The following is a 15303-nucleotide window of genomic DNA, read 5'->3' as shown; positions in this document are numbered from 1 at the left end:
CTTCTCCCATTTATCCTGCTATTCTGACCATGAATTCTAATAATGTAGCATCTTAGTTTGGGGCACATTCTTTCTTAGTTTCTCATGTTGTACATGCATCTTCCCTTCCAAATCTGTGTTTTTAAGATACATAGCCATGTAGGCTTATAGGGTCCCCAATGGATTTCAATATATTTCTTTTAAAAAATTTATTTATTGTTTTAAATACACGACAAAAGGGGAATGCATTACATTTCTTATTACACACATAGAGCACAATTTTTCGTATCTCTGTATAGAAAGTATATTTATGCTAATTTATGCCATTATATATATATATATATATATATATATATATACCCATTTCTTTCTGCAATACAAGTCTTAATACACATATATATCACATTTTTTCATATCTCTGGTTGTATATAAGGTATGTTGGCACCAATTTGTGTCTTCATATATGTACTTTTGATAATGGTGTCATCACATTACACAATCACTGCTAATCCCCTGCCTTATCCCCTCTCCTCCAACCCCTCTGACCTATGTAGAATTCATCTATTCCTCCCATGCTTCCTCTCCCTACCCCACTGTACTCAGCCTCCTTATATCAGAGAAACCATTCAACATTTATGTGTTTGGATTGCCTAACTTCACTTCTCCAATACCATCCATTTACATGCAATTGCCATGATTTTATTATTACTGAGTAAAATTTCATTGTGTACATATGCCTCATATTTTTATCCATTCATTCACTGAAGGGCATCTGGGTTGGCTCCACAGTTTGCTATTCTGCATTGTGCTGCCATAAATATTGACTTGGATCTGACCCTATAGTATGCTATATATATTTTTATATATATATATATATATATTTATATATATATATTTCATTCTCAGATTTCCAAGGAATCTCTATACAGTTTTCTATGTTGTTTGCACCAATTTGCAGTCCCACCAGCAGTGTATGAGTGTGCCTATCCCTTCATATCCTTGCCAACATTTGTTGTTTGTCTTTATGATAGCTGCCATTCTGACTGGAGTGAGATATCTTAGAGTGGATTTGATTTGCATTTCTCTAATTGCAAGAGATGATGAAGTTTTTAAAAAAATATTTGTTGATTGATTCTACAACCTTTTCTAAAAAGTGTTCAGGTCCTTGGCCAATTTATTGATTGGATTATTGGATTTTTTGGTGCTTAGCATTTTGAGTTCTTTATATACTTGATATTAGTTCTCTATCTGATGTGTGAGGGGTAAAAATCTACTCCCAGGTTGTAAGCTCTCTCTTTACCTCAGATTTTTTTTTTCTTAGAAGAAACTTTTCAGTTTGAATCCATCCCATTTGTTGATTCTTGTTTTTAATTCTTGTGCTATAGGCATCTTATTAAGAAAGTTGGGGCTGCTTAGCCCCATGTGATGAAGATTATGGCCTACATTTTCTTCTATTAGATGCAGAGTCTCTGGTTTAAATCCTAGGTCCTTGATCCAATTTGAGTTGAGTTTTGTGCATTGTGAGAGATAGGATTTTAATATCATTTTTTGGAAAATGGATTTCTAGTTTTCCCAGCACCATTTGTTGAAGAGGCTATCTTCTCTCCAATCCATGTTCTTGGCACCTTTGTCTAATGTAAGATAATTGTAATTTTGTGAGTTAGTCTGTGTGTTCTCTATTCTGTACCATTGGTCTACTAGCCTGTTTTGGTGCCAATACCATGCTGTTTTTGTTAATATTGCTCTGTAGTATAGTTTAAGGTCTGTTATAGTGATACCACCTGCTTTGCTCTTCCTGCTTTTAATTGCTTTAGCTATTCTGGGCTTCTTATTTTTCCAGATGAATTTCATGATTGCTTTTTCTCTTTCTATGAGAAATGTCATTGGGATTTTGATCAGAATTGCATTAAATCAGTGTAGTGCTTTTGGTTGTATGGTCATTTTGATAATATTAATTCTGCCTATGGAAGAGTAAGGTAGATCTTTCCATTTTCTAAGGTCTTCTTTGATTTCTTTCTTTAGTGTTCTGTAGGTTTCATTGTATAGATCTTTCACCTCTTTCGTTAAGTTGATTCCCAAGTATCCTATGTGTTCTTCTATTGAAGTTAATGTAAATGGGGTAGTTTTTCTTATTTACTTCTTGTGGCTTTGTCACTGATATACAGAAATGCCTTTATTAAAGGTGTGTTAATTTTATATTCTGCTGCTTTGCTGAATTATTTTTTTAGTTCTAGAAGTTTTCTGGTGGTGCTTTTGGGGTCTTCTAGGTATCGAATCATGTTTTCTGCAATTAGTGCTAATTTAAGTTTTTTTCCTGTAGTTATTCCTTTACTTTCTTTCATCTGTCTAATTGCATTGGCCAGTGTTTCAAGAAATATCTTGAATAGAAATGGTGTGAGAGAGCACCCCTGTCTTGTTTCAGTTTTTAGAGAGAATGCCTTTAGTTTTTCTCCCTTTAGAATGATGTTGGCCTTATGCTTAATGTAGAGAGCCAGTATGATGTTGAGGTATTTTTCTGTTATCTCAAGTTTTTCTAATTTTTTGAACATGAAAGGGTTCTGTATTTTGTCAAATGGTTTTTCTGTGTCTCTTGAGATGATCATATGATTCTTATTTTTAAGTTTATTGATGTGATGAATTACCTTTATTGATTTCTATATGTTGAACCAACCCTGTATTCCTGGACAAACCCCACTGATCTTGGTGCACGACCATTTTAATATGTTTTTGTATTTAATTTGGCATAATTTTTTTTCAGAATTTTTTCATCTATGTTCATTGGAGATATTGGCCTGAAGTTTTCTTTCTTTCATTTGTCCCTGCCTGGTTTGGGGATCAGGGTGATATTGGCCTCGTTGAATGAGTTTGGAAGTGCTGCTTCTTTCTGTATTTTCTAAAATAAATTAAAGAATATTGGTATTTTTGAATTTCTTCTTCAAAGGTCTTGTTTAACTCCGCAGTGTATTCATCTGGGCCTGGGCTTTCTTGGTTGGTAAGCTTCTGATGGCATCTTGTATTTCATCATTTAATATTGGTCTGTTTAAATTGTGTATGTCTTCCTGATTCAATCTGGGCATATCATATGACTTAAGAAATTTGTTGATGCCTTCAGTGTCTTCTGTTTTATTGGGGTATACATTTTCAAGATGATTTCTAAATATCTTGTCTATTTCTGTAGTGTCTGTTGAGATATTGCCTTTTTCATCATACATGCTGATAATTTGAATTTTATCTCTCTTTGTCTTTATTAGCATAGGGTCTGTCAGAGAACCAACTTTTTGTCAAGGTTTAATTGTTTCTTTTAATTCAATTTCAGTTCTAATTTCGATTATTTCTTGCCTCCTACTGCTTTTGCTGTTGATTTGTTCTCCTAGGGCTTTGAGATGAAGTATGAGATTAATGATTGACTTTTTCTTCTTTTAAGGAATGAACTCCATGCAATGAATTTTTTTCCTAGTACTGCTTTCATAGTGTCCAAGAGATTTTGATATGTTGTGTCTATGTTCTTGTTTACCTCTAAGAATTTTTTAATCTTCTCCTTAAAGTCTTCTGTAACCCATTGTTCATTCTATTGTATCAAATTGATTCACTTGTTGAACTGCTTATAAAACTTCAAATAATTCAAGTTTGTCTTTTTACAAGGTGGTAGTGTCACTTTACATGTCTCCAAATATTAATATTTTATTATTATTCTACACATTGGGAATGTGTCATGGATGATACTTGAAACTAATTGTATTGGGGAGCTTAATCTATCTCATGGATAGAAAGCAGAGAGAATAGAAACCAGACTGTCTTAAAAAGCTTTTTTACTGCTCTTTTTGTGTCCCTTGTGCACAATCACCTCATAAGAATATCTTTGACAAGTCTGATCTTCATCTGGAATGTCCACCAAATTTCACATTCACTGATTGCAGAAAAGTTAGGCGTTGGGCTTTTATTCAGTGCTTGGGTTATGATATATATCCTTCACTTCACTCTGATATGGAATATATATATATATATATATATATATATACTGTTTTTAGACTTACGTATTTTCAGTTCTACTAACTCTTAATTCAAATTATAAAATGAATAATGGTTTGGTCCATGTTCTATTGATCTAACAATTTTTATTTCAGGAGCCATTGACATTCAGGGATGTGGCTATTGATTTCTCTAAGGAGGAATGGAAATGCCTGGATCCTGCTCAGCAGAATTTATATAGAGAAGTGATGTTGGAGAACTACAGCAACCTAGTCTTTGTGGGTGAGCATAACTTTCTTTCAAAATTCCTAATTATCATTATTTAGTTTTCTTCCCTTGAAGTATATCATTTGGGAACTTCTCCACAAGAATGTGTTGCAGATTTATGCTTTCAATATTAAAGATGGGGTAGTTCTTGGTGCTATCAAGAAAATATTAATGATGTTTACTTTCATCCTTAATGTTTTCCTTTGGTGGCATGATATATGACTTTCACTTGACATATGGTTGACCTATAGGAATGCAGTGATGTCAAATCCTGTGGCCCACATATAGCAAAGGAAATATTTGAGGTAGAGGAGGAAGCCTAAATTCAAAAAGGTACATTGAGACATTATCCAGCAGAAAATATTTTTGAGAAGCTTTGAATTCTTTCTCTTGTTATCATAGAAAAACCTGTCCTGTGTTTTGTGCTTTAAAATTATGTAGTATCCTCTTTTTCCTTCAGTAATGTCTCCATACATTCAAATTAACAACAAAATACTCCCTTTTCCTTTTGAGTGTTAATGTTATCTGACAGCTCTTCCATAACTTAAAAAATGTTTTTAGTTGTTAATGGATTTCCTGTTTATCCACATATGGTGCTGAGAATAGAACCCAGGGCCTCACACATGCTAGACAAGCTCTCTAACACTGCTCTACAACTCCAGCTCTTCTTCCATTATTTGCAGAAAAGTTTTGCACATTTCTGGAGACCTCTAGGTCTACCCATTGTAATGCATTACTATCATAAGTCAGTGTCTCTAATCTTATTATACATTTTTTCACTAAAATTTTCTTATCAGTGTTCTTTCTGATATGTGTAATGGATTTTCTATGAAATTATCTGCTATGGAATGAATGTCAAGTTGGACAATGACTGCTGTTTTGAGAGATGGTGTAAGTTTTATTTGAGTTAGAGGATTTGTAAAATAATATATCTGTGGATATTTACAATTTGGTTGTTTTTCCTCTTTTTAATATTGTGTACAGTAGGTTCCATGTTATAGACTGGGTTTTCTCATATTAGTTAATTGCTTCACAAACTAAGTTATGTATGATTCTTGTTTGTATTGCCAAAAATATTATATGTTCTTTTGCTTGTATAAATATTAAGCCTCTTTTGTCTATGACTTTTGTATTTTATCTTGATTGGCTTTTCATTCTGCCCATGTACGTAGAAATTGAAGTTTTCTATGTGTAATTGTATTGGAGATTGATGGCTGTGATGCTCTCATGCTGAACTACACCCCGAGCTCTTTTTCACTCATATTTAAAGAGAGGTTCTCACTAAGTTATTGAGGTTGTCTTGAATTTGCAATTTGCAGGCCTCAGACTTCCTAGTAGCTGAGATTACATGCATGCTCATCATTTGTATATTGATGAGCTTGTTCTTATTTCAAGGATAAAGACCACATTATTTTAAATGTAGCTTTGAGAAGTGTTGCCATTCTCTTTATCTGTTAATTTTCAGTGTAATCAAAACCACAAAGTAAAACTTATTGTCTCCAAAATTGTAAATATATAGTTCAGTTACATTAAATCCAATTGTTATGCAATATATTTCTACAAAGTTTACATCTCAAAAAAAAACAAAACAAAAAAAAAAAAAACCAATGCCTAGGAAGCAAGGGCTCATTTCTGTCTCCTAATCACATTACTATTCTCTTTTGTTCAGAAAGCTTCTTTTTTAGTTTAGAGATGTCATGTTCATCGAATTCTGCAGTATTCTCTCTGTGACATTTCAGTTAACCTAGTGTACATACATTTTGTAAAATATATAATTAGAATAAATTCTTTGACTTCAAAATTCTGTAGTTTTATATTCCAATATGGCTCATCATTCTTTTCAAGGGATATTTGGTTTACATCCCCCATGATGGCTCTGTTGAATAACAATGTAACAAAACTGGTGTGCAATGTTTTTAGTTTGCTATTGATGTGAGGGCTGATTGCCACACTCACTAAGAACTCCATCTACCTGACTCCATGTTTGCATTTACAATAAATTCTATAACTTTTAATATATTTTTTTTAGCAGGGAAATAATCTTATTTGTATTTTGGGGGTTATTCATATAATTTAAAGGATAGATTTCTCTGCAAAAAAAATTTAACAATGGGAGCTTGATGAATATTACATGGAGCCTCTAGTTAACTTTAAGTAGTATAAACATCTTTAAATTTAATCTTTCAATTTTGAACAACATCATGCCTACTAGTGTTCAATCAACTGACACATATTTAGAGATTTTTGAAAATCCCTACCACTTTTGACTTCAAATATTTATTCCATGTTGGTTACAAAATAACTATCACTTAAATATTTATTAACCTTTGTTTTAATATATAAAATTGATCTAACCAGCATAATATCCCACTTGTGATTAAGAACAGGGATTCTATAAGTCTATAGTAGTTTCAAAATGTTTTCAAAGTCTTATGGTTTGCAATTACCATTTTGCTTTACTGTATTTCTCTTTTCAGTAAGTAGGGATTTATGTCTCTTAGTATGACGGTGATTCTTTGTTTTCATTCAACCCTCTCAGTGTTTTCTCTGTGTGTTTGGGAAGTATGAAGTACGTAACGAATGTATTTACTCTTATTTCAGAACCTAAGAAAAGGGTCTTTTTCTCTCTTTTGCCTCTTTTCAAAGTTTTTTTTTTTTTAATTTAAAACGTCTTCTATAACCTATAACTGTCTTAAACTATGTTTTGTGTACTATAATTTATACAGCCCAGGTTTTGTTCAATCACTTTTGTATGTGTCATTATTATATCTTTTTGCTTTCAGTATGTGTGTGTTCTTAGATTTAGAGTATCCTGTAGACTATCTACAATTGCGATATTTAGAGTTAATTCAGATATCCAAGTTTTGTTTTGATCAGAATTTTGATCAGAATCTTGCATTTGCCAACAAAAAACTCTAAAAATGAAGAATCTCCTACTCATACTTTGTATGAGTATCAACTTGACTTCACTTTATTAAAAACTGAATATATATATGTGACCTTTTAAGATTATATTTTTGTTTCAGGTATATATGCCTATTAACAGTATTGTTGTTTTGCTTTTGTCTTTCAAATTCTATTGCAAAATTACATATTTTATGACCCATCATTACAATAAAATAGAATTGTTTTTGTCAAGAAATATTTAAAATTTTATATGACTTATGATGTTGTGCACTTACATTTTATAATGAAGGGTTACTTTTAGTACTTTTTGGAGAACAGATCCAGTGTTGATATATAGTGTGTGTATTTTTATATGTTTAAAGACTTAATTTTCCTTCTCTTTTGAAAGGTAGGAGCTGTGAATATAATGTCTTGGTTGATAATTTTATTCTTTCATCCCTTGAATATAGATAGAATGAATTCCTTCCTGTGTTATGAAGATTCGACTAAGGATTTCACAGTTATATAGTTACACATTTCTAGGTGACCCATCTTTTTGCTTGGATGCTCTCAGTATCCTGAGTTTTTAAACTTGGATTAACACCTATTTTTAGTCTTTACAACTTGGAGAAAACTGAGCTGCTTGGATGTTTCATTTTTCCTATTTTCTGAGATGTGTTTATTAATACTAAAAAGAGAAATTAAGGGCGATTTAGTACTTTGCATTTTTTACTTCGTCTGGCCTTCAAATTTTGATGCTCTAGCTCAACCTCCTATGTTGCTATGTACAACCACCCCTGACTGTTTGAGACATTTTCTGAAGAAAGTCTTTAAACATACATTTCTGCTTATTACTATTAACAATACTTCACTTATTTTTATTCTGTTTTTTGTGTGTTGGTTTAGTTCAGTAAACTTCTTTTAAATGATAATTGACTATTCCCTTGAAGTAATTCATAACTTTGCTTACAGTTGATTTAGCCATGTTTTTTTCTGTTGGTAAGCAGGAACCCCTTTTTGAACAGTCCCCAAATATTCGTATGTTTCATATTTTTATTTTTTAGTGAAACAGAAGAAAGTTAGTAGATTTTGAAAATATATTCTGAAGTAGGAAAATCTTTGTGTAACAAAAAGTATTTTTTGTCTACTTTATTACTCTCCATAGTAATGTACTCATCTTGGATAGTGTGAACACAAAGATGATTAGAAAAATTTTCAAAGTAATTTTCTGTGTTTATTTTTATTTGATTTATAAATTTCTACAGAAATGATAGACTGGATTTAATAATTTACTCTCCTACTGATGTTATTATTTGCTGTAATTTATTATGTCTGAAAAATATACTCAGTGCAGTACAGTAAGTAAACATGTTTGTTATTTTTATTTATTACAACCATGACTTCTCATCATCCTCGAGAAATTTTACCACAGCAGGGAATAAATGAGAGAGAGGGAAGATATGTAAAGAGTGACTTTGACTGTTTACAACCAAAAAAACAATGGGAAAATATAGGTGAGAGTAAAGTTCAAAAATTGTATTATAATAGAGTAAATCAATCAGTAGTCCCTATTTATGATAAAAATTTTATGGTCAAAAGACACCAGAGAAAATTTATATCTTAAAACAAATTCAATGTATTCTAATTATTTTAGGGAGTTTTATATGTCTTTAAGAATAAATCCACAGCCATTTTTGAACTGAAAGTCAATGTGTAAAATTTGAAATCCAGACCATGCATCAGTTTTTAACTTGGCCAACTATAAAAGTAGCACTGAGTTAAAATTCCAGTCAAACATTTGCACAGAAAATATATTTCCAAAATGCTCCTTTTGGGAATTTCTTAATAAAATGTCCATTTTTCTGAAACAAAAGATTAATTTCTGCTTGTGCCCAAATGGACAATATTAAGAATTGTAGAAATGTTTTTACTTCCCCACTATTGCTTAATGACAATTCTGATAAGATTTCTGAAAAGAGCAATATGTAGATAATGCTATAAGTAACACACAATAAGCTATGTCTCTACCCTGAGTAATGACCAGTATATTTACCTTGATAATAAAATTTATGAATATAGAGAAATCCTAGTCCTTTTCTAAAGGAAATTTACAAAGATGACCATGTAGGAAAGTATTGCTTCAGTGATCAAAAACTAGTGTTCATTAAAATATTCTTAGCCAAGACAAAACCTGCAAGTGTAACATATGTAAAAGGGCTCTTAACCACAGTACAGAGCTTTCTTAATACAAGAAAATTTATACAGAAAGACAGCCCGAGTTGTATAGAAGATATTGAGAAGGTAAATGCTTTGATATATTTTTAAAACACAGCAGATACTATGACAGTGATAAATTCTACAAATTTAAAGAATGTGAAAAAACTTTTAGTTAAAAGTTATAACTTGTTAAATAACAGAGGATTTAGAATGAAGGAGAGACCTGTAAATAAAAAAAGTGTGGGAAAGCCTTAAAGTTTTTTTCACCCTTACTGAACACCAAAAAATTTATTCTGCAGAGAAGACCTTCCAATGTTAAGAATGCAATGCACTCAAGAACTTTACTCAACATCACAGTGTTCATACAGGAGATATGCCATGCAAATGCAAAGAATGTGACAAAACTTTTAATAAAGGCTCAAATCTTATTTGTCAGCAGTTGACACACCCTGGAGTAATGCCCTACATATGTAAACAATTTTGCAAAGCTTTCAGTCAAAAACCAAGCCTTAAAAATTACCAGAGAATTCATATGGAAGAGAAGCCCTACCAATGTAAAGTGTGTGGCAAAAGTTTTAATACAAACTCGCATCTTGATCGCCACAACAGGATTCATACTGGAGAAAAGCTCTACAAATGTAAAGTGTGTGGCAAGAGTTTCACTCAAAAATCATCACTTACTCAGCACCAGCGAATCCACACTGGAGAGAAGCCCTACAAATGTAAAGTGTGTGGCATGAGTTTTAATATACACTCGAATCTTAATCGCCACAACAGGATTCATACTGAAGAGAAGCCCTACAAATGTAAAGTGTGTGGCAAGAGTTTTAATACAAACTCAAATCTTGATTGCCACAACAGGATTCATACTGGAGAGAAGCCTTACAAATGTAAATTGTGTGGCAAGAGTTTCAGTCAAAAATCATCAGTTACTCAGCACCAGCGAATCCACACTGGAGAGAAGCCCTACAAATGTAAAGTGTGTGGCAAGAGTTTTAATACATACTCAAATCTTGATCGCCACAACAGGATTCATACTGGAGAGAAGCCATACAAATGTAAAGTGTGTGGCATGAGTTTTAATACAAACTCAAATCTTGATTGCCACAACAGGATTCATACAGGAGAGAAGCCCTATAAATGTAAAGTGTGTGGCAAGAGTTTTAATATAAACTCGAATCTTAATCGCCACAACAGGATTCATACTGAAGAGAAGCCCTACAAATGTAAAGTGTGTGGCAAGAGTTTTAATACAAACTCAAATCTTGATTGCCACAACAGGATTCATACTGGAGAGAAGCCTTACAAATGTAAATTGTGTGGCAAGAGTTTCAGTCAAAAATCATCAGTTACTCAGCACCAGCGAATCCACACTGGAGAGAAGCCCTACAAATGTAAAGTGTGTGGCAAGAGTTTTAATACATACTCAAATCTTGATCGCCACAACAGGATTCATACTGGAGAGAAGCCATACAAATGTAAAGTGTGTGGCATGAGTTTTAATACAAACTCAAATCTTGATTGCCACAACAGGATTCATACAGGAGAGAAGCCCTATAAATGTAAAGTGTGTGGCAAGAGTTTTAATATAAACTCGAATCTTGATTGCCACAACAGGATTCATACTGGAGAGAAGCCCTACAAATGTAATGTGATTGGCAAGAGTTTTAGTCTAAAATCATCACTTACTCAGCATGAGCGAATCCACACTGGAGAGAAGCCCTACAAATGTAAAGAGTGTGCCAAAGCTTTTAATAGCACATCACAGCTTAATTGTCACAAAAGGATTCATACTGGAGAGAAGCCCTACAAATGTAATGTGATTGGCAAGAGTTTTAGTCTAAAATCATCACTTACTCAGCATGAGCGAATCCACACTGGAGAGAAGCCCTACAAATGTAAAGAGTGTGCCAAAGCTTTTAATAGCACATCACAGCTTAATTGTCACAAAAGGATTCATACTGGAGAGAAGCCCTACAAATGTAAATTGTGTGGCAAGAGTTTCAGTCAAAAATCATCACTTACTCAGCACCAGCAAATCCACACTGGAGAGAAGCCCTACAAATGTAGAGAATGTGGCAAAGCTTTTAATCAACAATCATCACTTACTCGACACCAGAGAACCCATACTAGAGAGAAGTCCTATAAATGTAAAGAATGGCAAAGCTTTTAATATTGAAGATCACATCTTACTAAACATTATAGATTTTATACTGAAGAAAAGCTTTACAATGAAAACATTGCATCAGTGTCTTTGAGGATGAGTCAACCCTTATTTCCCAGCAGTTCAACACTATTTCACACCAGACAAATGATACCACAGAAATTATACAAGTGTAAAATAGGTGTCAGAGTCTCCAATAGTTGTTCACACCCTACTGAACACCTCAGAATTCATTCGAGTGAGAGAACATGTGAAAAAATTTTTGTAAAGCTTTTGGCCATTGATCTAACATTTTTAAAACACTGAAGGATTTATAGCACATAGAAACCTAAAGAATGTGTCCAAGACTGTATTCAAATTTCTGACATTTTAAAAATTTTGACCTCATATCTGTATCAAATGTGGAGTAGATTTGTCCAAAGTGTACCTTAGATTATAGTAAAATATTTACAAAAACACCTTGACAAATATAAAGATTGTAGTAAGTTTTTTATCTATGGCCCATCCCTTGAAGTATTTGGCACCTAGGTGAAAAAAAATCATTTAAATGTAGAAAATGGGTACTTGCTTCTGACATTTGCTGAAAACTTTCCTAACATCTTTAGCTGATATTGTAGAAATAAGGAAATACAAGTATAGAATTGTGTATCCCTCAAAGGAAATAATTTTAGTATAAATCAACAATTACTAAAGAGTCTCATTTTTCACAACTGGAGAAATACTAATAACACTCAGAGTTGATTATTTCAGAAGTCTCTTAAGATTTATATGAAATTTAAAATTTAAATTTTTAAGAGCCTCTTAAACTTAGGGACACTTAATCAGTAAACCACATTATCAGTTTTTTTTTCTTTTTTATTTAGTGTAGGTTTTGCTAAGATGTATAGGGCCTCACTAAGTTATGGAGCCTGACTTTGAACTTGCAAAGCTTCTCACGTTCCTAGGGTCATGGCATGGCACACCATACCCATTTTACAAAGCATTTTTACTTATATTTCATTAAAGATGCAATTTGTTACTAAATAAAGTGTGAATTTCTTAATGTTAACCTTGTTATGCATTTAATGATGGTATTAGGTCACACATCTCCCACTATTCACTTTGCTAATGGATCAATGCAATAGTAAAATATTCTATTGGGTAAATAATGCTATAATGTCTCCATTAATTATTTCATATGTTTAATTAAGTATTATTTGGAGAATATTATTTATGTAAATCATATACTCTCTTGTTTTTAATTATGGGAAAATTAAGAGAATTATAGGAAGGACCTAGAGATGCTAAAATAATGCCCAGATATCCCTAGTTTGAATTATGAGTATAACATTTCATCTTATAAAGTAGCAGTATACCCTAAGGGATCTACAACTCTGGAGAATTATACAAGCTCCCAATCAGGGAGAGTAGAAAGACCCAAGAGACTAGGAGCCAACGTGCATATTCAGGCAATAAAGGAGGGTTGCTGAAGGGGGAAATAGTCTTAATGTTTCCTGGGGAATCCACATGGTCCATAGGCCCATCCTGACTCTTGGACTGAAGAAACCATGCAGTTCCTCATGAATTCTATGACGTTCATCACTGAGGTGACTATACTAGCCTCTAGTGTAGGAAAAACATTACAATTTGGGACCACTTCTTTAGTTTTGGATACCCAGTAAAAAAGTGTAACTAGAAACATGTAAAATGATGAGTGTAAAAAGAAAAAGACATACTATAGAAGCATTTATGTCCCCACATTTTTTATTTCATTGTATATTTTGATTTTGTAGACCCTTTGGTTCTACTTAATAATTTACAATATATTGTTTGTTATACTTATTGGATTATACGATAGATTGCATGTGTCATGGTCTCCCAGAACCCTCTGCAACCCAGTAATTATAAGATACTAAAAACTAACCATGTCCCTCCTCAGATCTTATAGCTCCAAGAGCCCATGACACCACAGAAAGAGAAACACAATTTTGATTCAAATAAAACACTATACTCTCATCTACAAGTCCTGATCAAAAAGTAAAAACACAATATTCTTTTCATATGTGAGCGTTTTGGGTCAACAAGACACCACCCACCAACATTTCATTTAACTTTATTTGGGAAAATAAATATTGAAATATAATGATAAGTTCTAGGAGAATAATATTCACACCGTTCTTTATTCCAAAGGGTAAATATCTAAGTTTCATGCTTATATCCACATTATTTTATGCAGAAAACTCTTTGTATGGCCAAACAGTTTCAGTCCTAGAGGTCTAAGGAAAATACTAAAGATCTTCCCTTTTCTTGATTAAATGATGTCTGCAATCCTTAATGAAACAGATAAAAAATGCTGATTTCTCAATGCATCTGGCTCGGTGACTCACTCATTGGAATCCCAATTTATTTAGTCATCTCAAGGGTATCACTCCCTCCTCTAGGATCTGACCTGTTCTTGGAAGGAGTTGGTGTTCTTCAGGGGATTACCAGGTCATGCAAGATGTTAGAATGAAGTTTTCTTTGTTCTAACTTGTATTTATTCAGCCTCACTTTCAATACAAGTTAGAACAAGACTTCAGACTCTCACCTGTGGAGAGGATGCTCTGCCCAGCACTTCCCAATCAGGACCCTGAAAAGCTCTTTGGGACTTCCCAGTAGATAGATTCAGTGGTTGGGTTTTCCTAGTCTGGCAATACAGTTGCCTGTGTCTGTTACTTTTGCTTTCTCTCTTGCTTTCATAGTATTACTCACGGAAACACTGTCTTGTGTGAAGAGGGTGTCTTCCTTATCTATTTGATCTGACCTGCGAAGTTGAGTAGCTGCCCACATACTGAATATCACAAACACATGTATGTCTTATTTAATCAGTAAGTAGTGTATTTTTCAACTGCATGATTTTTTATTGCATGGGGAAGGAAATTGAGAATGCTTTCTTTGAGTGCCCACCGCACTATTTATAGTATTCATAACACTGCTAAGTAATGTTTTCTCTCTGCTCAACTTGTAAGAATTGTTCTTGTGCTGCTTTGTAAAACAAATAGAAAAGAGTTGTAAACCAAAAATTTTGTGATTATAGCTAGTTGCGCAGACTGACTTGGGCAACTCTATTTACCATTGTTGTTTTGTATGGGCTCAAGGTACTCTTATACTTTTATTTAACCTTAATGACATTACCATTCATTGAAGAGTTTTTAACTCACAAACCTTCTTGGTATACAAATTTTCCCTCGTCAGTTTTAAAATTTATTACTCTTTTTAGGTATACATGATAGTAGAACAAATTTTGACATATTATACATGGAGTAAAACTCATTTTAGTTAGCATTTCATTCTTGAGGTGTACATGGTGTTGACCTTCCCTGGTGGTGTATTTATATATAAACATTGAAAAGTTGTGTCTGATTCATTCTACTGTCATTTGTACTCCTATTTCCCTTTTCTTCCCTTCAATCCAACTTTGTCTAATCCACTGAATTTCTATTCTCTCCCCCTTCCTTGTTGAGTGTTTTAGCATCTATATATATTACGTATTATATGTAATGTCTGTTTCATTCTACTATCATTTCTATCCCCATATTCCCTATCCTCCCTGCACTCCTCTCTACTTAATCTAAATAACTATTCTTCCCCCACCCAAATTGTGAATTATCATACACTTATCAGAGAGAACATTTGGCCTTTGTGTTTGTGTGTGTGTGTGGGGGGGCTTATTTCACTTAGCATGATATTCTTCAACTCTATCCTTTTACCAACAAATGACATAGTTTCATTCATCTTTAAAGCTAAGTAATATTCCATTGGTGGGGAGAAATATATATATCACATTTTATTTATTCATCCAT

The 15303-nt window shown here is 33.0% G+C and overlaps 1 protein-coding gene across 1 annotated transcript in view; it reads left to right on the top strand.

The window, feature by feature from the left end:
* LOC144371277 (uncharacterized) overlaps nt 1-11491 on the top strand; it is a 60389-nt gene extending 48898 nt beyond the window's left edge. The window contains 1 exon segment of the mRNA XM_078033681.1: nt 9844-11491. Coding sequence (XP_077889807.1) covers nt 9844-11491 — 1648 coding nt within the window.
* Nucleotides 11492-15303: the final 3812 nt, after the last annotated feature.

This window comes from Ictidomys tridecemlineatus, chromosome 16 (genome assembly GCF_052094955.1).
Source record: "Ictidomys tridecemlineatus isolate mIctTri1 chromosome 16, mIctTri1.hap1, whole genome shotgun sequence".
Classification (NCBI taxonomy): domain Eukaryota; kingdom Metazoa; phylum Chordata; class Mammalia; order Rodentia; family Sciuridae; genus Ictidomys; species Ictidomys tridecemlineatus.
Note: the sequence above shows the minus strand (reverse complement) of the source record. Positions and strands in the feature narration are given on the sequence as shown.